The following is a 27,987-nucleotide window of genomic DNA, read 5'->3' as shown; positions in this document are numbered from 1 at the left end:
ATTTGGGAATTCCTAAGACTGAGCAGCACAAAGTACTCTAATGTCAAATAAAAACCATGGCAGGTTGTTTATTATTTAAGAACAAATAAAGAAAACAATTGATTACATGAGTATTTACACTTTTTTTTTTTTTAAGTAGAAATTTTGTAAAAGGGCCAAGAGGACAAGAGATAGTTACATATTCTGAAGGAAAATGTTCTGCAGTTTGCAAGACACTAAAGATTTTGGGGGGGAAATTGTATATTGGGGTGGGCCTCGGCACAGTGCCCTGTGCTTATTTGTACCTTAGTCCCTTTGACACTTAGGTACTACCTATATTATGGTAGTACTGTGAGGATGAGGGAATTAGGGAGAAGGTGAAAAAGAGAGTTCCTGGGTAGAGAATGCAGGAAAGGTGAGAGAATTCCTAATGAGAGATACAGGAAGCATAGGAACGTAAGATAAAACAGTCATTTACAATGAATGACATAAAAGTGTTGGGAAAAACGATAAAGAGCCATGAAATGAGTTGAGAACGACCTGAAAGGGGGACTATGGGAGTACCAGTGGTTATTGCAAAGAAGCACAAATTTGAAAAGGCTGCCTCTGCCCAAAGCTTGAAGTATATTCATCAGCTTTCTTCATCCAATATGAGGTAACTAAAACAATATTGGAAAAAAATTAGTGACAAGTCCAGATGTACAAAATTGGTAAACACTTTCTGAAACAGACTTACTTAATGTAATTGTGGATAAAGCTGTTTCTACCAAACACTAAAACAAGGTGGTGAGTACTGATGTAATCATTATTGTATCTATTTTGTTTGTTAGTTTTAAAACAAGCTACAGTGTATAAAGTTTTGTTTTTCTTCAAAATTTGACATTACGGATTATTTTCTGCTGTTACAAATTCCTGAATCATTTTTTTTGTTTCCATGATGTATACAAATTAAGGGGGGGATTCAATCATCCACAGTAGAGTACTGTGGATTTAAATACCAGAGTGGGTGAATACATTTTATATCCAGTGCCTCCTAATTCACCATTTATTTTGTTTCAAAGAAACAGCAATATTAATAGTTATTCTGATACTATCTGCAGAGGGCAAGTCTTTACTCCATAGATTAACATTCAGTTCTTGTAACTCTGTATATAGATTTAACACAAGTCCCCATCACTTTCTTTGGAAGCCATTTGCACACATAAGATGTGACTACTTTCATTCCATGTTTTTAAAAATACAAACCTTTTCTGTATGTATCAGTACACGATCCCACTACACATAAAATATATATGTTGTTATAAGTTAATGGGCTAGATGCATCATCGCTTGTAAAGTGATAAAATGGAGAGTGAGAAAGTCCCAGCCAATCAGCTCCTAACTACCATGTCACAGGTTGTGTTTGAAAAATGACAGTTAGGACCTGATTGGCTGGTACTTTTCCACTCTCCATTTTATCACTTTCCAAGCGATGATGCATCTAGCCCATTATGTCAAATCTGAAATCTCCCTTGTAATGTCAGTGAAGTATTGTTGAAAATCTACATTTTTATTGTCTGTGTCTCCCTGCAGCTTGTAGCCTACTTACGCCAGATTCTCCATCAGGCTCACAAGTCAATACCTTAGGTTCCTCTGCTATGTCCATTCCTGTACCTCCACCCCTACCAGATCCATCATCTTCTTGCACTGAGGAAGAGCTTTCCCCTGGTGTCTTCCGCTGTCTGGTGTGCCGTAGCTTTACTACTGATAGTCTGGAGGGATTACTCTCTCATGCTAGTAGAGGCCGGTCTCTACCTGAGAGGGAATGGAGAGAAGTCAGAGGAGACCTGCACTGCTGCCGACTCTGCTCCTATAGCACCCAGCTTAAGGCCAATTTCCAGCTGCATCTGAAGACCGACAAACATGCCCAAAAATATCAATTAGCTGCCCATATGCGAGAGGGTGGTGCAGCTCTGGCCACCGCACAAGCTTCAGCAGCAGAACTTCCAATCAGCGGATACAGCCAGGCCTCCTCCTTTCCACCTTTGCACCTGCGATGTAACCTGTGTGAATATGAGAGCAACAGCAGAGAGAAAATACAGATGCATATACAGGGAGGGGGACATGAAGAGAGCCTGCGTGTATACAAGGTGACTAACCAAGAGCAATATCCTTTTTCTACCATCCGATGTGTTACAGAGCATTATAAGCATGCTATGTCTTACAAGTTACACCATGTCTTCTCTGTGCTCCATATATTGGGTTTGATTGTCTGCTTATCTTCTAGCTGATCTGTGGCTGTACAATGTACTGTGTATGTCATTGTTCAATTCATTTCACATTCATTAGCAACATTTCAGCAGCTATAGATTTGCAGAGCTGCTTAATGAGAAGTTACGCATCATGCCATCAAGCACCTTTGGGCCCTTTCATTAAACCATGACCCCTGCAAAAACGTCAGTTCTTACAGGATTATTGCAAGTTTAACTTCAATTGCTATTTATTATTGCTCTAACACTGGAGCTTTAACCAATATCTCCGGTGTCTACTAAATGTACCGACACGTTTACAAAACACCCTCCATCCTTATACTTCTCTATGGCGATGACCATATCAGGCTATTTAACAAGCAGAAAGCTTTGTTCCTTGACAGATTATCCCGAAGTAACATCTCTTATTGCCACAGAAATAATAGACGTTATTGGGGCAAATTTGTGCATCATAATAAATATCCATATATGTCTACATCTAACACTACATACTCACTTTATACCATTTCTACCTCACAGTGAGTTCACTTTTTCAATGAAAACCATCTAATCACAGACAAAAGGAGATGTGGGTGATACCCACCAGAAGACATTGTAATCTAGTAATAGTCACCTGTGTGTAATACTTTTAGAGCCACAGGGGGTGGTCAACAGGGACTAGGTTGGAGTGTACCAAATAATGTTTTCATCATTCCCTTCATGTCTGAAAAAAGTGTGAGTGTGGACTGAGTAAGGATGATAAAATACAGTCCGTAAATAAATAAAAAATTACTGTTAACGGAAAAAGGAAAAAAGACATAAAATAAACTTGCACTATAAAAGTATATTTTGGAGCCTTAATTTGGTAGATGATGGTGGAATTAGTATGTGTGCCCCAACATCTATCTATCTATCTATCTATCTATCTATCTATCTATCTATCTATCTATCTATCTATCTATCTATCTATCTATCGTTAAAAGTAATGCGCTGAGCCAATAGTTACCACATCGAAATGACGAAACGCAAAAGATGATAACGCTACTCCGACACCCAGCTTTGAGAAGTACAGCTCTTCTGGGTAAAATGATAGGTCTCAGATAATATAGTAGGGACAATTCTTAAACAAAAATCCGCAGATTGAATGAAACCGCTTCTATAACAATTCTATACCCAATCTGGAACAGAAAGATGTTTGCATATATTCGGATTTGATTCAGTCACCCCACTAACTCAGTGAACTGTAAGCAAATTAGTTCAGCAGTTACAATTTGTACCATTGGTAATGAGAATTGCTGTGACAGTGGTAGCTGATCACAAGCCATAAGTTCCTTGGGCCTCATTCAGACCCGTTCGCACGCTGCAGTTTTTCTCTGTGTAGAAAAGGAAATTGTAATAATAATCCATAACTAAAGCTGACAAGATAAATGTAAATTCATTCTGCTCTGTAGTTTGGTTTGATCTCCGGGAGAATAATAGCAGGAATGTGGAATGCTCAAGGTCAAATTCCGGGGGGGAAAGTGTAAAATGCAGAATATGACAAATATGGAACATTATTTGCTATATTCACACTTATTTCACTCATCTCTGATATCATCTTTTGTGTTTAGTAAATGATGTGCAAATATTCCAAGTACTAAAACATGGTAATAGTGATGCATGTACAGAACATTTACGTTAGAGAGGAGTAAAGTTTTCAAAAGTGTTCTGCAAAATATTTGCTTCATTAATCATTTGGTTGTGACATTTTTCAGATTTATCTGTCAGACTCTGGCCTTAATAAATCCCGGTTGGGGGGGCTGACTGCTGGCAGATGGTTGGTTTGGGGGCCCCCACAACCTACATTGCCCTGGGCCCCCACCAGCCTTAATCCGGCCCTGGAGATTTTGCCCATAGAAACCAATCTTTTAGGAGGCGCTAGGTAAATCATAAATAGAATCTGGTTGCTATGGGCAACATATCCATTTCTATAAACCTCACTTTAGTAAATATACCCCCATGAGAGTGGTTTGCCCATGGCCTTATACTGAAACGCGCTAGTTTCTTCATTACTCCACACTGCCTCCTGAGTCATTCCTGTCTGTCATTCCAAAAGCATAAAACAGATCTAAAAGATCTAAACATCCAGAATTATCACATAAACTTTTACAATCGTCTGCCCCAATCCTACTAGAAACTACTGTCCTGAAACGCACTGGTCTCTTCATGGCATCCCAGTATGATCTCTTCTCTATTATACTAAATATTTATTTTTATATATATATATATATATATATAAAAAATACAGTGTTTCTCCACATGCAGTGGAAAAAGATAGCACTCTCCAGACTTGCGTAATCAGTATAAACACCACAGTGATTTAATCAAAGAATTGGTTCCATACAACTTCACGTCACAAAAAAATGGAAAGGGCTCACCAACGTTTCGGTCCCATGTTAGGACCTTTCTCAAGGTAATTGCCAGTCAATATAAATTCCAATACAACAGTGACAGCATCAGCAGCACATAACAGGAACCAGATACCTGTATACAGCCTCCCAAGTCTGGAGAGTGCTATCTTTTTCCACTGCATGTGGAAAAACACTGTCTTGTACTATGAGTCCGACTCCATGAATGGGTCGGGCTTTGATTTGGCACCCCAGCCGCTACCTGTGTTGGGTGAGAGTGTGGGACTTCTCCTGTATATATATATATATATATATATATATATATGATGCAATCAATTTGCCAGCTGTCGGGATCCCGGCGGCCAGGATACCGACGCCAGAGTCCCGACAGCCAACAATGCCGACAGCTGGAATCCAGGCGCACAGGGGCTATTCCCACTTGTGGGTGTCCACGACATCCATAGAGTGAAAATAGAACCTTTGGTGAGCGCAGCAAGACACCAAACCCACAAGGGGACTCTTAGTGCTCGCCCAGCTGCCGGCATTCTGAATCTTGACAGCTGGCATCCCACCCGCAAATAGTATATATCCCACACACAGAATTTTCAATTCCACTTTAATAATCTACTACCCAAAACCTCATTCACCACGTTATTAAACTAAAAATATATGTATTTTTTTTTTCTTCTTGATCCATCAAAATCAAAATGTGAGATTAGAAAAATAAATCCTGTAATAACAAGCTAATTAAACACTATGAGCACTTGCTGCAGAAAGATCAAAGGCTTCCCTTCCCATGCTGGACACTTGTTGTGATTGGTTAGCATGAAAGGGATGTCTTGTTTGTTCCAATTATAGTCATTTAATTTCTGTTATGCAAGGGGCTATTTTATAAGGAATTTTCAGTTTTGCCCTTTTTACCCATTTGCGTTTAACAATCGAGCATGAACAAAGAAAAGAAAATTTTTATTTCTCATTTGAGCGACAACGAATCAAGAAAGAAGAAAATATTTAATTTTATATGTAATAAAGTGGTGAATTAAGGTTTCGGCGAGTTGTCTATTCAATTAAAATGTATTAGAAAATTGTGTATTTATGTTTATTTTTTTAAACTCTTGTAAAAACCTTGTTTTAGGGACCTCTGTCCATTGTACTGAGCCCCCACCGTTATCCATTCACTCTGAAAGAGCATGCGGTTACACCAGATCTGTATCTGGTGCAAGATATCTGCATCTCTGTGTGCTGTGCGCTCAACTCTGAATAGCCCACAATTCCTCCTGCATGCCCATGGCACACCCTCAGAACTCTTAGGGGTATATTCAATTAGGGTCGGATCCATTTCAACATGCATTTGTCGGAATGGATCCGTCAACCCGTATTCAATCTCATCTCAATTCGACTTTTAAAATGTCGAATTGAGATGAGGAACCCAGAGGAGGAGAGGGGGGGAGCCGCGGGGAGACCAGCCGCGGGCAGACGGAGGAGATCAGCGCTACAGTAGCGCTGCAGAAGGATGTCTCACAGCCGCCCGACCTCACGGCAGTGTCCACCCGGCTCCAGCAAGCGTGACCTCACTTGCTGGAGCCTGGTGGATGCTGCCGTGAGCGGCGCGGCTGTGAGACATCCTGCTGCAGCGCTGTGCTGTAGCGCTGATCTCCTCTGGCTGCCCGCGGCTGTCCCCCGTCTCACTGTGGCTCCCCCCCCCCTCTCCGCCTCTGGGTCCCACATCTCAGTCCAACATTTTTTTTAATGTCGGACTGAAATGGTCGAAAAGGGGGCCCCGTTTTCGACACAAGCACATGGATTGGCAGCTATTTCACCGATCCACATGCTTTTCGACAAGTCGAATTCCACGTCTTGTCGAATAGGACTGAATAGGTCGAATCACGATTCGACCTTAAAAAGTCGAAAACTGACGTCTTTTCGACAGACGGCAGTTTTCAACACCAATTAAATATACCCCTTAGCCTACTTGAGGACATCCAGCATACAACTCTGAATTGCCTGTAGTCCTCACAGTTTTGTGTAGTCTGCTACTGAGCATGTGCAGTGCTACAAAACGCAAGCTATCCCTTGTAATATGTAGTTTGTGCTGCACACTACACTTTGTTTGTGTTCCATGGTGCTGTACAATTAGGGGGACAAATTACCCATACTTGGAATAACAATACCATACACACACTGAAACAGGGGAGTTCTCATCTTAAAATCTAAATGCTGTCTTATGCTAGTGCAATGCACTCATGATAAACTATATATTATGCCCTATCTTCCTATAGAACAAACCTACATACAATCATCTGGCCAATGAAGCAAACCAGTTACTGCTGGTGATATCTTGCTAATGAAGCACACTCTGTGACACACAGTCATGTCTGCGTCTTTTGTCAGTCGCACGACTGTGACTTTATGGTGCCACAAAGTCCTTCCTTGGTGTAAATCTGTATGTCCGAACGTGCAAGGGCTGAGACATAAGCTGTCAGCATCCACATATGCTGAAATACCCAATGCATATTTAGATGCATCATCGGTTGCACCACCAAAGCTTGCACCTGCCTTATGGCGGGAGCAGATTCTCCATCTCAGAGTGGTCTCCTATGTGTCACTGCTCAGGAACACCCAATACATTTTCAAAACATTTCTGAGACGGTGCATCTCATGTGCGCCTGGATCACAACTGCGGCTCTGTGACATGCTATCTAGACGCATGCACAGTCCGAGTTAGATGCGTGCACAGGAGAAAAGCATGGCTGTACTACGTCCGACATCGCCATTGTGTCCTACTCAGAATCCGGCCCATATATTTTGCACAATATCTTGTTTGTGCAATACAGTACAAATTGTGAATGCAGGGGCGCCAGGATTGGGTACAGTGATACTGGGACTATTCAGGGAGCCTGGCTGCAGGGAAGATGCAGCTACGATCCCAAGATGTTGTGACCATGCCCCTCGAGGTCAGCATGTAAAGAGGGCACTGGGACTCCGTATGGGACTTGCTTCCTGGTAACAGAGCACGCTAGATTTCCCAGTGGCCCTGTGTGAATATTAGTAGTGAAGCATACAATATATTGTACAATACATCTTGCTACCTATTGTAAATATAATGCAAGTACAGAATGCACTAGATGCCGTTCTTTATTAAGGTAGCATATTAGCAATAAAATGTGACATCATTTACTATGACAAATTAAATCCTTGTTAGGACTGATTCAGTATTGTACACTAATGCTGTGGCTTGCCCCCTTTTTATTGAGAGTCCCCAGCAGCTGCGTACGAAGATGCAGTGTCGGTCACAGATCAGTCCATTATCGGGCTTCTAAGTAGCCCGACACAGCATGGCCACAGGCATTCACATGTCGGATACATTTTAGGGGCAGTTGCAGGCTCAGAAACGCCTTGAAAACAGTCCCGACACACCTGCTTTTTCGCTGCCTCTCCAAATGGATCCTTACTGTCAGAGTGCAATAAATGCTCTCTGCGGACACCGTCACAAGACCATGGTGGTGCATGCTTTTCAGATGCATGTGCTGTCAGTTGATAATTGCTCAACTGCAAAGAAAAAAATCAGGTATGCGTACAACTCTGAATCAAACCAATAGTAATCAGTTAATTGGTTGTGAGTACTATAGCTATATTTATCATGTGGTGAGGGGACGGCGCAGCGTTCAGCACTCATCTTCCTGCTCACTGCGTTTGTTCTGTGATTAATAAGGTCACATGAGCCAGGATTGGCGGAAGCGGGCTCAGGGCACATGTGTACTGCCGTGGTCAGGAGCACTCAGAGGAGAGCAAGGAAAACCACTGTGCCATCATACCACCATTATGCATCTCATGTTGCATAGACAGACTTTAAGGGAAAGCTACAAAAAATGATGTTCTAGTACTTGCATCAGCTGCTCATTGCTGGCAGTTTCCATCTAGAAACGGAATACATACAAGGGACCGGCAGACAGGATGCCGGCTGTCACTATACCGACAGAGGCATCACGGCAGCGAGTCTGCTCGCCATACTTCGGTCCTGGTGGCTTGTTCCACTCGTCACAGGTACTATTCCCACTCAGTTGGTGGCGTGGACCCACAACCGAGTGGGAATATCCGGTGTTTGTCGGGATTCCAGCCGGCGGCATTTCACCGGCTGTCGTGATTCCAGTCTCCTGAACGCCGGGATCCTGACAGCCGGCATATTAACTGTATCCCCTAGAAACTGCTGGGCTTACTATTCAGCGGTTTGGAGAGTGACTGTCAGCCCACCAGCATTGGGCATGGTTTTGAAATAGTAAAACTACAGGTGGGTTAGTCAAAATGTCCAGAAAAACACCCTAGCCATCTGGCCAGTATGGAAGCTCCGCACACTTATTATAAGGACAAAAAATATGTATTGATCAAGGGGGCAAAATCTTTAATACTTCTCTTATGGGGGTTGCATCCAGTGCTACTGTATAGATTCTTCTTTTTTTAGCAAATGCTTTACCTTGTAACGTGTGCCAAGCATTTGGTGGTATGTCATGTGTTTGTGATAGCCTTTACACTGATCATCATATATGTGTATATATCACATTATCTTCATTAGCCCAAATTGGTTCAAAATGTCTGAAGTGTGACATCTTGCTGGCTGCATACGTGGATTGCAATGCTTATCTGTGGCTCTCATTATTAAAGCACAAAACAACAATAAACAAGTGATAATTAGGTATAGCAGGGTTGGGTATGAGATGCTGGCGGTCAGAAGACCGACAGCGGCACCATGATGTATAGAATCCCGACACCTGCTAGAGAAGTAGTCTAACCCTCTTACCCTTCACTCTAACCCTCCCTACCAACAGCCTGACCCTAACCCCCCCTTCCCCGCAGCCTGTCCCTAACCCACCGCCTTAGTTCCTAAACGTCCTGCAGACCAACCTAACCATACCCTCTTAGTGCTTAACCCTCCCTTTTTTTAGTGCCTACACTTGACACTCCTCCCCCCACCAACCCACTCCCGGCTGCCTATCCCCTGAAAACCACCTCTTTCCTGCAGCATAAGCCTAACCTACCCTGGCATACCTACAGTTGGGGATGCCGATAGTCTGGATTCCGGCACTGATATAATATGGCTCCATAAATTGCTGCTATTTTACTGTAAATCCTCATCCGCATTCATTGCTTATTTTAATTTAAAGCTTAACATGTTAACAGGTAAAACGTATGTAAAAACATCTGCCAAAACATACACTGCTGTAAAAAAATAAAAATAATAAAACTTAATTCCAGATTACAGTCACTGACTTGTTTAATGGAGCACACATTAACCAAAATATGGCAAGGTGCACTGAGCAACTACATCTCATTACCAGGAAAAGGAAATACACATCAACTGCCTCTATGGCATCCAGCTATTTCATAACATAAAAGAGGCCTTGACAGCTAAATGCTCTGCTAACTTTTACTTATTTAGTGTTGGAGTAACCTGCCTGAATTAAATAAATAAGGTTAGAGAAACATTTCTCATCAGTCAGAAAGACGGGTGAGTGGGACATCAAAGAGTATTTTGTACTGGTTGGCATAGGTCATGTTTGATGGGAAATGTTAAACCATAAAAACATAACTTGTACCAGTGTTACAACTGGAAAAAGATAAACACTTATGGACGTGTCTTGGATATAAACTTGACTCCAGGTTATAAAACATTTAGGGGGAAATTCAAATGTTTGAAAAGTCGGTTGGGTGTCTGTTTTTCATGTCTATTAGATTGCAAAAATCAAACACCCAACTGACTTTTCAAACATTTGAATTCCCCCCTTAGTCTTATTTTGCACTCTTGTAGTCTGCACAATGCGTAGTTATTAATGAGCTCTTTCTGCATCTGTGTTTATGTATAGTTTCTGCAGGTTATTGAAGGTATTGGAGGAAGTGATGTATGTTTTCGTTGTGCTCCATGTGACAGCAGTGTGGGCTCTCGACTCGGGATGATGTCACATCTACGTTCAACAAGTCACCATCAAAATCTTACACAATGGAGACTTACACATGGAGAAGCTGTACTTGAAAGAATTGTGACGGTCTCCAGATGCCAGCAGGAACATGGTAAGGCCCAATGATGTTAGTAGGCTCATTGATTAAATTAAAACATGTCAAACAATGTATTTCCACTTAATGTACATAGGCAGTCATGGGCGTAACTATAGTGGCTGCAAGTGGTGCCATTGCTATGGGGCCCAGAGGCTTAGGGGGGCCTGGACCCAGGTTATAAAGTTGCATACCAATGTTCCAGATTTGCCTGCTAAGCAACTGGGTCTGATGCATTGCCCAGTCTGAATTGTGTGACATTACATTTTCAGTGAGGAGTATGTAGTGGATGATATAATGGTAAGGGAGCACCGTAATGTGGCATAATATGAACTGCTCATTGTTATATGGAGGGCACTGTAATATTACATAATAATAAGAACAGGGGCACTTTACTGTTTCACAATATGAAATAGAGGCACTATAGTGAGGCATAATATGAACTGGGGGCACGTGGCATAATTTGAACTGGAGGACACTCTAACGTGGCAGAATATGAACAGGGGGCACTGTAATGTGGCATTATATGAAATTTGGACACAATGGGGGGAATTCAATTTATGTTTGCCGTGGCAGCCAGCAGATGGTGTCCAACAGAGCTATTCAATTGTAGCTCTGTTCAGGCACGAACGGCTGCCGGCGCGTATGCATCTGAACTAGCACCTCCTGGGGGGTGCGAGCTGAAATGTGTGAAAAAGTGAGCCATTTGAGCATTCAAAAGGGACTTTTCACGTTGCACCCATTTGTATGGTCGTAAAAAAACAACTGACTTGTGCCCCACGATCTCCTGACACTTTAGAAGGTATACTAGGTGCGCAAAATAATTTAATTATCCCCTATATGTCATAATGTGAATTGGGGATACTGTATAGCATAATGGAGCAGATGTATTAACCTGGTGAAGGCATAAGGAAGTGATAAACCAGTGATAAGTGCAATGTGATAAGCTCACCAGCCAATCAGCTCCTGTCATTTTGCATACTGGAGCTGATTGGCTGTTGCGTTTATCACCTTGTACTTATCACTGGTTTATCACTTCCTTATGCCTTCTCCAGGTTAATACATCTGCCCCATTGTGTACTGGCAGCCCTACAATGTGACATCATGTAAACTAGGAAACTACAATGGTTCATAAAATAAACTAGGTCCCTAGTATGGGGCATAATATTAAATAGGGCACTTCTATGGTTTAGAGAATGAACTAGGACACTATTATGGGGGCATAAAAAATATTAGTAGCTGCTGCGAACAGGTGTCTCTCAATAAGCATTGGGACAGGATCCCCTTTAATATGTTGTTATGGGGCCAACAAAGTTATGGTTACACCCCAGTAGGAAGGGGCGTTAGAAACTCCTCGCTCTACAAAACATGTTACTTACCAGGTGAAAAATCCCAAATAAATATCAGACACCACTATTCAAATGATTGTAGTATAAATTCTTTCCAGCCTTAGAATGCATACTCAGAGACATCTGCTGCCCGGACTTACATTTATGTAAAATGCATCACATATGGTGTATCTGGTGGGGTTTTTTGTAAACTATAATGAGAATTGTATCTGGATTTGTGAGAATAGTAGGTGTGGTATACAAGATCTACAGTCATTAGCTTGACCTCATATGGTCCACATACTCAAGGTTGACAGGTACAAAATGTCAACATGGAAATGGACAACACACACAAAAAAGGGTCAACAGTTTTTTTTGGAGCTAGTGTTGATCATTTTTTTCATCTGGGACCGCCATTTGTAGAAATGCTTTGCTAACCACGCTTCGGGCACGGTGTCTCGCTTCGCGTGACACAAGGTTACTAAAGGTTATGATCTGTGACATGGATAGTTAAGAATAGTTTAGTTTTGAAATCATAGGGGTCATTCCGAGTTGTTCGCTTGTTGCCGATTTTCGTTATACTGCGATTAGTCGCTAACTGCGCATGCGCATGGTACGCAGAGCGCATGCGCTTAGTTATTTTACTATAAACTTAGCTGTTTTGCTGCACCGTCTGCGGCGCTTTTCAGTCACACTGGTGTTCCGTAAATGATTGACAGGAAAGGGGCGTTTCTAGGCAGCAACTCAGCGTTTTCCCGGCGTTTGCTAAAAAACGCAGGCGTGTCAGGGAAAAACGCGGGAGTGTCTGGAGAAACGGGGGAGTGGCTGTCCGAACGCAGGGCGTGTTTGTGACGTCAAACCAGGAACTAAACGGACCGAGCTGATCGCAGTGTAGGAGTAAGTCTCGAGCTACTCAGAAACTGCTAAGAATTTTCTATTCGCAATTCTGCTTATCTTTCGTTCGCAATTCTGCTAAGCTAAGATACACTCCCAGAGGATGGTGGCCTAGCGTGTGCAATGCTGCTAAAATCAGCTAGCGAGCGAACAACTCGGAATGACCCCCCATGAACGATATTTAGCCCATGTTGTGGAGGAGATAGCCCTACCTTTTGCACTACACACAAATTTTAGATCTGAGCAAAAAAACTATTTAAGGACAGCCTGTATTAAAATGTGTAATTTACATCATAGTCATACTGCATACACACAAATCAGTACATGAATTCAACACATACAGCATATATACAGGCAACCTCTTTTTTTTTTTATAATAAATTTTATTCATGGGATCACAAAAACAAACCGATACCAACAGACAGTGGTTACAGCATATTACATTGCAAATACAGTATAGTAGTTGGTAATTATAAAGATAACCAAAAAGAACAATGATCCATTTTTGACCCAGAGAGTGGGTAGTATAAAACAGAAAAGGTGGCAGTCAGTAGCGCAGCTAACCGACTAACATTGAAAAGTAAAAATAGAAAGAAGAGAGAAGAAAGAAAGACAGAGAAGAAGAGAGAAAAAGAGAGAAGCAAACAAAATAGGATAGGGTAGAGTCCCCGGGAGGGTCCCATCAAATATATTACGGGGCATCACAAGTTAAAAGGTGAAGGGGCGTGCTGGAAGGCCAGCCATGGGCTCCATATTGTATCGAATGACTTAGAGGGCGGTTGTGTCGGAGCAGGTTTCGCTCGGAGCGCTCTGTGGGCTCTATCACAAAGACAGTCGGCATCTGAGAGGTCAGGTAAGACGTGTTGGAAAAAGTCTTTCAGAAAGGACGGTAGAGCAGAGCCAAGGACTGATTCCGCCACATTGCGGATGCGCAGATTGTTACGTCGGGAGCGATTCTCTTGATCTTCTTGACGTTCTTTGAGGTCCTCCAGCTCATCATGGAGTCTGGAAAGTTCAGAATCAAGACGTTGTTGAGAGCGGCAAAGGTCGTCCGTCTTAGTTTCAAGAGCGTCTGTACGATTACCAAGGGCCGTGAGATCAGACTTGAACTCGGCAATAGCCGTGGAGAGTTCTTGCTTAAAGGCGGATTGTACCCCTTCAAGTAAACTGGTCATGACTGCTTGGATCTGTGGGTCAATACCCGTCTCCGACGAAAAGGGGGAGGAAGGAGAGTCCGTGAGCAATGCAGGAGTCGGGGGGCCCTTAGATTTTTGTCCAAAAAAATTAGTAGGGGCCTGCGTGTTTTTCTTGTTTCTTTGCGCCATTACAGAAGAATGAAGAGGGTAGGCGGGATATCACAAATGTAAAAAGAGACACAGACGCTGTTTGTTGGATGTACGTTAAGTAGAAAAGGAAAAGTATACATAAAAAACCTATCACGGTCCAGGTAGGACAAATGGTATTGCTAGGCCAGCATCCTAGATAGTGCAGAGGGGGAGATAAGGTCCAGTAACCCTATCGCAACCTCCCCAAGGCTGTTAACAGATAACCAGCGGCAACTGAAGCAAATGACTGCAGCGTGTCTCCAGGGGTAGGGAGAGCAAGGACCGGGCAGCGTCGGGAGGAGGGACAAGGGTAGGTGGCCCCACTATTGTACCTGGTCATCCGTGAGTGTCCCCAGGAGCCGGCTGCCATAGTGCGGCACCGTAACCCGTCCCTAGTCAGTTCCCGGCTTCAGTAGAAGGGACAGGCCGCAACCCGCAGAGGGGCAGGAGACCCCTCCGGGCTCCACAAACCCGAGTCCCGCAGCAAGGAAGGTATCCAGGCGCTGTGGAGACACACAGGGGACCAGTGTAGCAGGATAAAGCCCCAGTATAGATGTTTTTTAGGGCTTTACAGCAGGAGCTCTCACAAATGCTGTCTCACCTCAATGGCTGCCAAGCCACGCCCCTTACAGGCAACCTCGGTCGCCAGGGGGAGGAGCTACGGGCGAACAGGGTACCGAAAAGTTAGCTCGCCACGCTTCGGGCTCGGTGTCTCGCTCCGCTCCGCTTCGCTCGCCACCTGATTACTAAAGGTAATAGTTGGTGGCGTGGACAGTAGAGCAACTATCCCGCTGGCCTAGCTCCTCCTTGTGTCGTGGCTCCTCCCCCTGACGGAAAAGGTCCCTTAGGCCACTTGGATCTAGCCTCAACCAACCTCTTATTGTGTCAGTACATACTGATATTCCTATAACAACCTGCTACAAATTAGTGCATTAACCATGCTCCACAATCCACTGAAAGACCCTGATCATGCAAATGTGATTGGGATTTATCAGATATTGACTGGTACTGGTGAAAAATGCTCCTGGACGATTACCGCAATTTGAACTTCTGCGCAGCCTGTATCTGACCAGTACAGACTCTTTCCATACCGCGGGGCAGATGTACTAAGCCTTAGAGCAGTGATTTTCAACCTTTTTCAACTCGCGGCACACCGAACAATATTTTTAAATTGCTGAGGCACACCACCAGTCCTCCACGGGGAAAAACACACATAGTGGCCCCCACGGTAATAAAAGAAACACACGGGCACTCACAGTAATAAAATAAATACATTTGCCACCACCGAAAACCCCCACACACATTTGGCCCTCACAGTAATAAAAACAGCCCCCTCTGACTAAAAAAACAAACATTTGTCCCCTCACAAATAAAAACAAACATGTGCCCCCTCAGAATAAAAAAACAAACATTTGCCCCCTCAGCAATAAAAACAAACATTTGCCTCCTCAAGAACAAAAAACACACACACTAGCCCCCATAGTATTAAAACACACATTTGCTCCCAAAATAAAAATGAATAAAATACATTGGTCGTTACCTGCTGGTAGAAGAGAAAGGAGCTCAGGTCCCTCATCGGCTGGAGTGAAACTCACAGTGCAAATCTGTGAGCGGTAGACAGGCATGCAGGCAGACTAGCTGCCCAGCTGGTTAGCTGGCGAGTGGGGCCGTTATGCGGGCTGGATGGCAGACAATCGTACGGGCTGGCTGGTGGGCGGGCATGCTGCCAGCCATGCTATGTAGCGCATGTGACCTGTGATGCCATGCCGCCGCGTCACTATAGGTCACGGCTCAGGCACTATCAGAAGAGCCCAGCGCTGCCCGCGTGTCCGCTGTCAAGGTCCACAGTTAGTGAAGGGGGCTCTGACTCTGCGGCACACTTGTCAACCAGCCGCGGCACACTAGTGTGCCGCGGCACATGGGTTGAAAAACGCTGCCTTAGAGAGTGATAAAGGGGAGAGAGATAAAGTATCAGCCAATCAGCTCCTAAATGTCATTTTTCAAACACAGCCTGTCACATGGCTTTTAGGAGTTGATTGGCTGGTACTTTATCTCTCTCCACTTTATCACTCTCTAAGGCTTAGTTAGTACATCTGCTCCCCTTATCTTTTTTTTACCATCCTTAGGGCTCTCTTATTCACCATCCTATCTTTCAACTTTCCTCTCTTATCCATCTCTTTACTTCTAATCTATATTCCATCCTTAGCTTCCCTCTGCCAATCCCAGGTCTGAACCATTCTGTACTGTGCTACTTGTATGATATTCAGGCCCAGCGACAGGGGGGGTCAAAGGGGACAGCTATAGCGGGCCCCATGGTTCAGAGGGGCCCCGAGGCAGAGGAGAACAAAACACGGGTGCTGGAGTGCCTGTAAATACTCTATATTCATTGGCCGCTCCGCCCGCCCACCGATTAGGAAAGAAAAAAACAACAGTGCACACCATCGATCCCCCCCCCCCCCCCGTGCCCAGGAAGATCACCTCCCGCCGGGTGCATCTTCACAGCAGCAGCGTTACCCACAGCCCCACCGCAGTCCCCTGGCTGAGAAGCAGAGCGTCCTGAGCCCAGGAAGATCACCTCCCGTCGGGAACACCTTCACTGCAGCGGCGCCACCCGCAGCCCCACCGCTGTCCCCTGGCTGTGGTGAGTTCCTCCTGGGTCCTGGCACCCCCACTGTTTGTGTGTGTGTGTGTGTGTGTGTGTGTGTATATATATACACAGTATATATATATATATATATATATATATATATATATGTGTGTCTGTGTATGCATATACTGTGTATATATATATATATATATATATATATATATATATGTGTGTGTGTGTGTTGAGAGGAATTGGGGGGGGGGGCAAAGAAATACATGTACCAGGCCCCCAAATTTCTGTTGCCGGCCCTGATGATATTGGTAGTGAATGCTGACACTCGGAAAAACCAGACACCCCGCTAATATCAAACACGCCTCAGTAAAGTCACTAGCTCATGCTCAGCCACCAGAGGGGCCACCTTAACTATGAATAGGTGACAAGTACAATTAATTTAACCTTGGCTAATACAGAACCCACATTTTTGGAACGCGATTGCCTACCTTGGTTTTAGTCTCACCAGGCTCACCAAAGAAACTTACTGCTTATCTGTGCTCCCAGCTCACTGTACAATCATTTTTCCCTTTTTCATTACTTATCATGCTTGGATAATTCATTCTTTGATAATTGTGATAAACATTATATATATATATATATATATATATATATATATATATATACACATACACATACACACACTAGTTAATTTCTTTTTTCCTATTCGTTTCCTGTCATCTTCCTTTTGTGGTTGTGTCTCCCTCGCACCCCCCTTGCTTCCCCTCCTTTTCTCCTGGCTCTAAGCCCATCTAGGGATCAATATTTTATGATTTTGGCGGCTGTTGAATGGTGTTAAAGAACTTTAACACTTTAATTAGCTGAAACGGGAATAAATTCCCTACAACTGTCAATTTTCAGTATAATCGTTTATCTGGTGACACTGCGCCTGTCCTCTCATTTCTCTCTAGTCTCCTACAGCCTGTTTTATACCTCCTCGTACATAGCCTACTATTTTTTTCCCATGAGATTACTGATCATAAAATCACTCCATTTATGTTCATTGCATTGAAGATATGTATTGCCTGCGTATTAAGCAATTTCTGTATAAAGGAAAATCATTGTCATATTTAAATGGCTATGGCATGGATGAACAGGTCATCTGACTGCAGTGCAGTATTATTCTGATTACGTAAAATCCCCATTATATCAATGAGTAATCAGGATTTGCATTCCACATATACAACAATTTGAAATGCACCACTGGCTGGCAGGGGGTGGTATTCATATGACCGGCGGTCAGGAGACCGACGGTCACATGACCTCCCCCAACATCAAGCCCCCTCACTATCCCGATGGTTGGCATGCCGACCAACAGGGACTTTCTCTTACGTCCTAGAGGATGCTGGGGTCCACAGTAGTACCATGGGGTATAGAAGGGTCCACCAGGAGCCATTGGCACTTTAAGAGTTTGAGAGTGTGGGCTGGCTCCTCCCTCTATGCCCCTCCTATCAGACTCAGTTTAGAAAATGTGCCTGGAGGAGCCGGTCACAGCTAGGGGAGCTCTACAGAGCTTTTCTAGGACAGTTTATTTTTAGAGTTAATTTTTTTACAGGAGTCTGCTGGCAACAGCCTGCCTGCATCGTGGGACTAAGGGGGGGAGCAGTATTGCCTGCGCCCCTGGGAAGGCTCAGAGGCACATGGGGCGGCGCTGTGAGGGGCGCCTGGGCCAGCGCTTACCCCCACACTGGTCCAGAAGTCTGTCGGGGTCCGCGGATCTAAGCCAGCATATTTTCCTCAGGCCAGTATAATCCTCGAAGAGCGGGAAGACAGCGTCATTAAGGGGGCGGAGCTTCTCAGAGCAGACCCAGCAGCGTTCCAGCGCCATTTTCCTGTCTGCACAGCGCTGAGAGGAAGAACAGGTCCCTCCACAGCAACTCCAGCTATCTGTACACGTTACCAGGGGGTTGTAGAAGGGAGGGGAGGCTGTAAAACGACTATGTATCCTATTAAGGTGCACAGTCAATGCTGACAAGGGGTCTCCCTTTGCTGAAAGCACTGTGTGTGGGTGGGCTCCAATCTCTGTGTCTCTCTTGCCATTCTTGGGGGGGAAACTCTGTCTGCCCCAACCTGTGTGTGTGTGTGTGTGTGTGTGTGTGTGTGTGTGTGTGTGTGTGTGTGTGTGTGTGTGTGTGGAGTGTCTGTGGTCTCCTTTAGCTATGTCCAGGGACACTGTGTCATATGCTGCAGAGGATTTATCCTCCCAGGATGATCCCATTCCATGTAATCAGGATAGCACTGGTTTAGCACAGATACCAGCAAGGGAACCTGAGTGGTTTTCCTCTATCAAATCTTGGATTTCTCAGATTTCTGACAGGGTGGCAAGTAATGAATCTGCAACCCAGGTATTACAGAGCTCTATGGCAGTATGGCTGGTTTCTGGTACCTCAGGACGCCCCGCTATATACCCCCACAAACGTGCGCTTGTGCATGTCGAACAAGATGACACGGATACCAATTCTGACACTACAGACGGTGATGGGGATGTGTTGCGGGGGTCCGCATCTCTTGCAAAGGGGGTGCAATTGTTGACAGAGGCTATCAGGGATGTGTTAAATGTTAATGATACCACACCTGAGCAGGTTGATAAGGCTTTTTTCACTGAAAATAAAAAAAGCCTCGCTAACCTTCCCTGCGTCAAAGGAATTGAATGCTATATTTGAAAAAGCATGGGAAAACACTGAAGAAAACATTTTTTCTGTCCCTAAAAGGGTCCAGGTGGCATTTCCTTTCCCTGAGGAGGATAGGAAAAAATGGGAAAACCCGCCGATTGTTTACGCATCTGTGTCCAGACTCTCAAAGAAGGTGGTTTTGCCTGTTCCAGGATCTACCGCCTTAAAGGAGCCGGCTGATAGGAAAATTGATAACATGCTTAAATCAATGTACACTGCTTCAGGGGCCATATTACATCCCACTATTGCTACTGCATGGATTGCAAAGGCAATAGTAGAGTGGTCGGCTAACTTACTTGAGAATTTGGATATGATGGATAAAAATGACAGTGCATTGTATTTATGCAACATTCACGATTCAGCAGGCTTTATGGTAGAATCCATGAAAGACCTGGGTTCCATGGCTGCGGGAATATCTTCCATGTCTGTTTCAGCTCGTCGGGGACTGTGGCTGTGCCAGTGGTCGGCCGACGTGGAATCCAGAAGAAGTGTGGAGTCCCTACCCTATACAGGTCAGGCTCTTTGGGGAAGCTCTAGACTCGTGGATATCCACGACTACAGCGGGTAAGTCTCCGTTTCTTCCCTCAGCAGCACCTGCTCCGAAGAAATATTTTTCTTCATCTGCAACGCAGTCCTTTCGGCCTAACAAGCCTAGAAAGGCCAGAACATCCAACACCTTCTTTAGGGAAGGTCGGGTTAAGTCCAGGTTCCCAGGAACAAAAGCCTGCTTCGGGTACGCCAAAGTCCTCCGCATGACGGTGGAGTGCACGCCCCGGAGGTGGGGCCAGTGGGAGCGAGACTCAGATACTTCAGTCATGTCCTGGTGTCGTCCGGCCTGGAGCCCTGGGTGGTAGATATTGTGTCACAGGGATACAGGCTGGAATTTCAAAGTCTCCCTCCTCATCACTTTTTCAAGTCAGGCTTACCAACTATGGGGATCATTCCGAGTTGTTCGCTCGCTGCTGTTTTTAGCAGATTTGCGATCAGGCTAAAAACCGGCAGTTCTGCGCATGTGTATGGGCCGCAGGGCGCACGCGCTAAGTACTTTCACACAAAACTATGCAATTTTACACAGGGCCGAGCGACGCTTTTCAGTCGCTCTGCTGATCGGTGAGTGATTGACAGGAAGTGGGTGTTTCTGGGTGGTAACTGAGCGTTTTCCGGGAGTGTGCTAAAAAACTGCAGGGAAATATTTAATAACAGAACTGCTAACCTTTCGTTCACACTTCTGCTAAGCTAAGATACACTCCCAGAGGGCGGCGGCCTAGCGTGTGCAATGCTGCTAAAAGCAGCTAGCGAGCGATCAACTCTGAATGAGGGCCTATGTTGGAGGACAGCACTGTACTACAAGACGCTGTCCAAAAGCTGGTGAAGGCACAGGTCATTGCGCCAGTACCACCTCACATGCTGAACAAAGGTTACTATTCGAACCTTTTCGTGGTACCGAAACCGGATGGTTCGGTCAGGCCCATTCACAACACGACTGCTCCAGAGTCACGGTTGGATTCTGAACCTTCCAAAGTCACATTTGGAACCAACCCAGAGGTTGTCATTTCTGGGAATGATCCTGGATACGGAAGTGCAGAGGGTGTTTCTTCCGCAGGAAAAGTCGTTGGTGATACAAGCTATGGTCCGGGATGTCCTGAAACCAGCCCGGGTGTCGGTTCATCAATGCATTCGCCTATTGGGAAAGATGGTGGCCTCTTACGAGGCTCTCCAGTACGGGAGGTTCCACGCTCGGACCTTCCGACTGGTTCTCCTGGACAAGTGGTCGGGATCTCACCTCCACATGCACCAGAGAATTCGTCTGTCGCCAAGGACCAGGATTTCACTTCTCTGGTGGCTTCAATTGCCTCGCCTTCTGGAGGGCCACAGGTTCGGGATTCAGGACTGGGTGCTTCTAACCACGTAGCGAGCCTCCGGGGCTGGGGCGCAGTCACTCAGGGAGTAACCTTCCAAGGACGGTGGTCAAGTCTGGAAGCCGGCCTGCCCATCAACATCCTGGAACTAAGAGCCGTCTACAACGGTCTTCTTCAGGCGGCCCCTCTTCTAAGAAATCGGGCCATTCAAGTGCAGTCGGACAACGTAACAATAGTGGCTTACATAAACCAACAAGGCGGAACGAAGAGCAGAGCGGCAATGTCAGAGGTGACAAGAATACTCCTCTGTACAGAAAAGGATGCGTTAGCACTGTCAGCCATCTCCATTCCGGGAGTAGACAACTGGGAAGCAGACTTCCTCAGCAGACATGATCTCCATCCAGGGGAGTGGGGTCTCCATCCGGAGGTGTTAAAGGAAATAACAGATCTTTGGGGATTACCCCAAATAGACATGATGGCCTCTCGTCTCAACAAGAAGCTTCGGCGTTATTGTTCCAGGTCGAGGGAGCCACAGGCAGTGGCAGTGGATGCCCTGGTGTCTCCGTGGGTGTTCCAGTCAGTGTACGTGTTTCCACCACTCCCACTCATCCCGAGAATCCTAAAGCTCATAAGGAGAACAAGGGTTCAAGCGATCCTCATTGCCGCAGACTGGCCAAGAAGGGCTTGGTACGCGGACCTTCTGAATCTGCTGCAAGAAGAGCCAAGGCCTCTTCCTCTTCGGGAGGACCTGCTGCAGCAGGGACCGTTCGCCTATCAAGACTTACTGCGGCTTTTGACGGCATGGAAGTTGAGCGCCTGATTCTTGCTCGGAAGGGCATTCCGAAGAAGGTTATTCCTACCCTCATACAGGCTTGGAAAGGGGTAACGTCTAAACATTACCATCGTATTTGGAAGAAATATGTCTCTTAGTGTGAGTCCAAGAAGTTTTCTACGGTGGAGTTTCAACTGGGACGTTTCCTCCTCTTCCTGCAAGCAGGAGTGGATATGGGCCTGAGGTTGGGATCTGTGAAGGTCCAGATTTCGGCCCTAACCATTTTCTTTCAGAAACAATTGGCTGCCCTCCCTGAGATTCAGACCTTTTTGAAGGGAGTTCTGCACATCCAACCTCCCTTTGTACCGCCTATGGCGCCTTGGGACCTTAACGTGGTGTTGCAGTTCCTCCAGTCGGATTGGTTTGAACTTCTACAGGAGGTAGAGGTCAAATTTCTTACACTGAAGGCGGTCACGTTGTTGGCCTTAGCTTCTGCTAGACGTGTGTCCGAGCTGGGGGCTTTATCCTGTAAAAGCGCTTACTTGATCTTCCGCGAAGATAGAGCTGAGCTCCGGACACATCAGCAGTTTCTTCCGAAGGTTGTGTCGGCATTTCATATCAACCAAGGTATTGTGGTGCCAGTGGCTATGACTCCTCAATTACATCAAAGTCCTTGGATGTTGTAAGGGCTCTGAAGATATATGTGAAGAGAACTTCTCGTCACAGACAGTCAGACTCTCTGTTTGTCCTTTATGATCCCAAGAAAATTGGGTGTCCTGCTTCTAAGCAGACGATCTCTCGCTGGATCAGGTTCACTATCCAGCATGCTTATTCTATGGCAGGACTGCCGTGTCCAAAATCTGTTAAGGCCCACTCTACTCGTAAGGTGGGTTCTTCCTGTGCGGCTGCCCGGGGTGTCTCGGCAGTGGAACTTTGCCGAGCTGCAACTTGGTCTGAGTCGAACACGTTTGCAAGGTTTTACAAGTTCGATACTTTGGCCTCTGATGATCTGAAGTTCAGTAAATCAGTTCTGCAGGAGCCTCCGCGCTCTCCCTCCCATTCTGGGAGCTTTGGTACATCCCCATGGTACTAATGTGGACCCCTGCATCCTCTAGGACGTAAGAGAAAATAGGATTTTGGTACCTACCGGTAAATCCTTTTCTCGAGTCCGTAGAGGATGCTGGGCGCCTGCCCAGCTCTTCGTTTTCCTGCAACTGTTATTTGGTTCAGTACAACTTCGTTTTAGTTGAATACTGCATTGTTACTTGGTAAGTAATGTTTCAGTTGTTGCTGAGTAGTTCAAGCTAGCTGGCTTGACATGCCTTGTATGTGTGAGCTGCTATGAATCTCACCACTGTCTGTGTAATATCCTTCTCTCAAAGTATGTCGTCTCCTCGGGCACAGTTTTTAGACAGAGTCTGGTAGGAGGGGCATAGAGGGAGGAGCCAGCCCACACTCTCAAACTCTTAAAGTGCCAATGGCTCCTGGTAGACCCGTCTATACCCCATGGTACTAATGTGGACCCCAGCATCCTCTACGGACTACAAGAAAAGGATTTACCGGTAGGTACCAAAATCCTTTTATATCCACTCATGGGTGTCTATGGTAGAGTGGGAATAGAACCCGTGGCGACCGCAGGTCACTACCGAGCCTGCAAGGGGCTTGCTGCACACGTCTACCCCCCTCCCCCCCCGCCGGGATGCTGGCGTCGGTATGCTGACCGTCGGTCAGCCATACCACACCCTCTGGCAGGGTATCTGTAACCAGCATAAAGAAACGTAATGTTCTTTGTTAAACCAGACTTTACATGTATTTTCCATGCATTTTGTGATGTGTGTACACAATATTTTCTGTAAATGTACGGTTTCTTGTAACTGAGACATACTGTATTGTTGTCATTTCAGGTAAAGTGCCAAAGACCACAGAGGTTATATCAAATCCTGAACCAGAGGAGGAGAACACAAAAACACCCCAGGGTGAGACATGCGATTTCCATTACTTTCACCAATTTATAAGATTAAACTTTTTTTAAATGTAATGTTCCCAAAGTTTATTGGCCTTTTATAGTAATAATTCCTCCATTGTATTGTTTCCAATAAGGATCCACTCAGTAGCTCCCTTATCTTAATGAACCCCTGAACCCTATTATCAGTGTCGGACTGGGGCACGAAGGGCCAACTGGGGGGAATGCAGTGGTAGGGTCACATGCTTAAGGGAAATGGCCAGAAACCATGGGGTGAGACCAGCCTGCCAGAGGCTTGGCCAGCCATTAGAGCCTCTGTATCTGACTCTCTAATAGAGTAACAATGTATAGTTTGAGTGTACTGTCTGGAGGCTGACATTAGAGGAAGCAGTGGGGTCCACTGGGGGTTTCCCCTGTACCCCTGTGGGACAGTCCAACCTTGCCAATCACAGGCTTTAAGACTATCGTCACCAGCAATGGGCAGTTATCACTCTATGGATAGTTGTGGTTGATAAATCATGCATGCAACTCTCCCAATGTGAGACCTCTTTATGTAGTGAGCCCTTGAACCGCTCTCTGTGTTGGGCCAGCAAGTCCTTAACCTTTGTTTGTTAGTTGTTTGTCCCTTCCTGACCCCTAATCTCCTGATTCAGCTTCTGCACAGGATGAGACATCGAGGGCTGAGTGTGAAAAAGCTGTTGAAGGGACTACGGTAAGTGTTCTCCAGCTACACAAGTGTCACTGAGGATCTTGGTCACAGCCTCCTATGACTTGTGTGAGGCTGTGCGACCACATTCACCCCTTCTTCATATCAGCCTCACATATAAACTGTAGCTGATACTATTATGGGCAGAGCGTATATTGGAGGGCGTCCTGTTATTTCACTAGGAACCAGTTATATCACTGAAGCATGAGGCACAGAATAATGCCACTAGGTCCTACTAACTTGGCAGGCTGCATATTGGCCCAGCTGGCAAAATAACTGCTACAGTAGGTGATAGTGTGACATTTTCAAAATAACACACTTCTTGTTGATCTGTACACATACTATTTACACAGTACAGTTACTTTATATAACACATGCTTTATACAGAGGACTCTAATACATACAGTTTCACCAATGATCATTAGATTCATTAAATTTATTAGTACACGATACAAATTAAAATGTTTTTCCACTTTTAATGACCTGTGGATGGTAATCCCTCCCCATACCTCCCAACATAGGGAGATCAAAATTAGGGACACGCTTAGCGCGGCAAAGCCACGCGTTCCCGAAAAGGGGGCATGGCCTAAGGAAAGGGGGCATGGCTTCACGGGAGTGCCGCGACCACAAGTCACGTTCCCGTTTGTCCGTCACTGTGGGGGCGCGGCCAGCACTCTGTGAGCAGTTGGCATGCCCCCAGCCCCTCTGTCTCCTGTGAATAGACGCTGTGCGCATGCTAAGCAGGGCAGCGAGTGACAGGAGCCTCCCAACTGCCCCCCCGCGGGACACTGCGGCCCGTGGATGGGACAGCGAGATAGTCCCAAAAAAACGGGACTATCCTACGAAAGACGGGACAGTTGGCAGGTATGCCTTCCCTTTCCAAAAGTAGTACTTTTTCAGGGGTCCCTACTTCAAGATGCTCAATATGGCAGCATCTAAGGGAATAATAAAACTGTGGCAGGGCATGCTGGGACTTGTAGTTTCACAACAGCTGGAGAGGCACAGGTTGGCCAGGCTTGATCTAAGCAATTTAATGTAGCTGGGATCTCCTCTGCTTGCCTTTGGTGCTCTTTGGTTCTTTCAATAGCATTAGAGATCCAGCACAGCAGCTCTGCCCCAGTAATTATCAGCCAATCAGACCTTTCCTGCTGTTAAGACAGACAAGCAGCGCCAACCATGATCACAAGAGATCCCAGCTATATGCGTTTGTGGGAATATAACTAAATAGAGTGAGTGGTGGATTCCCGGGGATGGAACCCCAACTAAAGAACTATTTTTGAGAAGACAGCAATTATCTATAGGGGTTATTTTAGGTGGAAAATCGCTTTACCTATTTCTTCAGTCTACGAATCAGGGTGTTTGTATGGAAAGTGACTAGTGGCAGCTTAATCGTTTACTTTGGTTAACTGCATTTGTGTTTGTTTCTCCTTATTTTCTCAGCATGTGAAACGGGTTGTTGTTTTTTAGCTTTTTTATAAAAATAACTAACAAAAGCAAAACATCAGAGCTACAGTGTAGTTGCTAATAACAATACTAAATTCAATTTGTAATTCTAGTAGAATAGATACTAGCCTCAGCATTCCCTGTCTTTACCTCTGTCACATGTTCTGCATTACACAGGAGCAGCAGGAAGTGATGAGACATCTTTCCCAGGGAGGGGGGCGGGCAGCTGAGGGTTAAACACAAGCCCAAGTCTGTAACACCCAGCAGGGGAGGAGATAGAAGAGGGAGAGGATTGTTTACCAGCTAGGCCGAAAGAAGGAAAGAACGAGAAAGGGGAAGAAAAGAATTTAAAATACAGAATAAGAAGCAGACAATAGATATTTCAGGAGTTTAGAAAGTAACTGAGGAGTTAGCATTGTGAAAAAGAGTCAGCAGTGTGCTTTATTAAGCCACAGAGGGAGTAGTACATGAAGGGGGGGAGAGTGAAAAACTGGCCATGGAATGAGGTGAGCAGTGCGAAGGATAGTCAGAGGTACGTCAAGGGTGGGCGAGGGGCCGCCGGGAGACGAAAGGCAGAAGAAAGAAGTGAAAAATAGGGTTAAAGAGAAATAAGGGAAGGGTGGGACAAGTACAGTGCAGAGGGACGAGAGAGAAGTGAGACTTGGGGGCAAGTTACAAGGAAGGAGTAACAAAAAGTTTGTGGGTTAAAGTCAAACTTTGCAGACAGAGTAGTGAAGAAAACGGAGTGATACGTAGTGGTTCCTGTCAGCTTCACCTGGATGGATATGAAAGATGTCTTTTTTATGTTCAGAACGGTAAGTGACTTGAATCAAGTGTAGGATAGTGAGGGAAAGTGTTTGCAAAGTAGTATGGCGTTACATTAATGTACGCTAGTAACAATTAACAAACATACTAGGATATGTAATCACTTATAATCTAGTTTAAAAGTTGTTTATAAAGAAAATTCACCAAATAAGTAGCACATTGTCAGTACTGTAGCTTCATTGCTTTTCAGTTCTACTATATTTTTCTGAAATTGTCTAGTTCCGTTTATGAACCCTGTGTACATTCCAAGCACACATAGCACATACAACACAGCACAATTAGAAGTTGGACACTGAAGGCCTACAGTGCGTATACTGTAACTGTCATTTGTTAAATCTACATAGAATGCACAGAACATGAACTATTTCTAGCATTGCACATACTGATATATGAGCGGTCTCAAGGCCTGGTATTCTGATACAGTGACTCATAAAGCTACCATTTATAAAACTGTCAAACAGAAATAACATTGCCTTTAGCACTTCATCTATAATACTGATACACTGCAGGGGCCGCACATTGGGGGTCATTCAAGCGCGGAAGCAAAGCGGCGGTTATACACATATTGAGCAATGTTTTCACACTGCACATGTGCCTGAGCCGCAGTGCACACATGCACCAAGTGATTTACGAGTGCAGGTGCAGCAAGATTTTAGTCGCAAAGTGAGTGTCCGCGTTTGGTGGTGGTAATGGGGAGTGGTCATGTGAACGCAGGTGTGCCATGGCCATTCGCACAGTGTGTTCTGGGTCTGCATATATTAGCAGCGACCTGATGTGAGACAATGTTACCGATGTTTCTGCAATTATGCGGCGCCGTATGCAAAAACACGATCACAGTGGGCATCCTTTTGCATGGGTTAGCCTGAGCCCATATTAGCATATAATCATAGCAACAGGAGTAGGAAGAACAACGGCACGTGAAT

The 27,987-nt window shown here is 45.1% G+C and overlaps 1 protein-coding gene and 1 long non-coding RNA gene across 6 annotated transcripts in view; one reads left to right on the top strand and one right to left on the bottom strand.

The window, feature by feature from the left end:
* Positions 1-27,987, top strand: part of ZFHX2 (zinc finger homeobox 2) — a 121,677-nt gene that overhangs the window by 66,841 nt on the left and 26,849 nt on the right. For all 5 annotated transcript variants that reach the window (XM_063913588.1, XM_063913587.1, XM_063913586.1 and 2 more), the window contains exons 3-6: positions 1,552-2,108; positions 10,453-10,657; positions 24,032-24,103; positions 24,744-24,802. In XM_063913588.1, the coding sequence (XP_063769658.1) occupies positions 1,552-2,108; positions 10,453-10,657; positions 24,032-24,103; positions 24,744-24,802 (893 nt within the window). The remainder of the gene's footprint in view (positions 1-1,551; positions 2,109-10,452; positions 10,658-24,031; positions 24,104-24,743; positions 24,803-27,987) is intronic.
* Positions 9-26,416, bottom strand: LOC134892320 (uncharacterized). The gene is made up of 3 exons (XR_010171555.1): positions 26,390-26,416; positions 1,601-2,021; positions 9-638 (listed from the first exon to the last, which is right to left on the bottom strand). It is a non-coding gene; the product is annotated as an uncharacterized LOC134892320 (long non-coding RNA).

Source organism: Pseudophryne corroboree, chromosome 1 (assembly GCF_028390025.1).
Source record: "Pseudophryne corroboree isolate aPseCor3 chromosome 1, aPseCor3.hap2, whole genome shotgun sequence".
Taxonomy (NCBI): Eukaryota; Metazoa; Chordata; class Amphibia; order Anura; family Myobatrachidae; genus Pseudophryne; species Pseudophryne corroboree.
The sequence above is the reverse complement of the archived record's forward strand: the minus strand, read 5'-3'. Positions and strand labels throughout refer to the sequence as shown.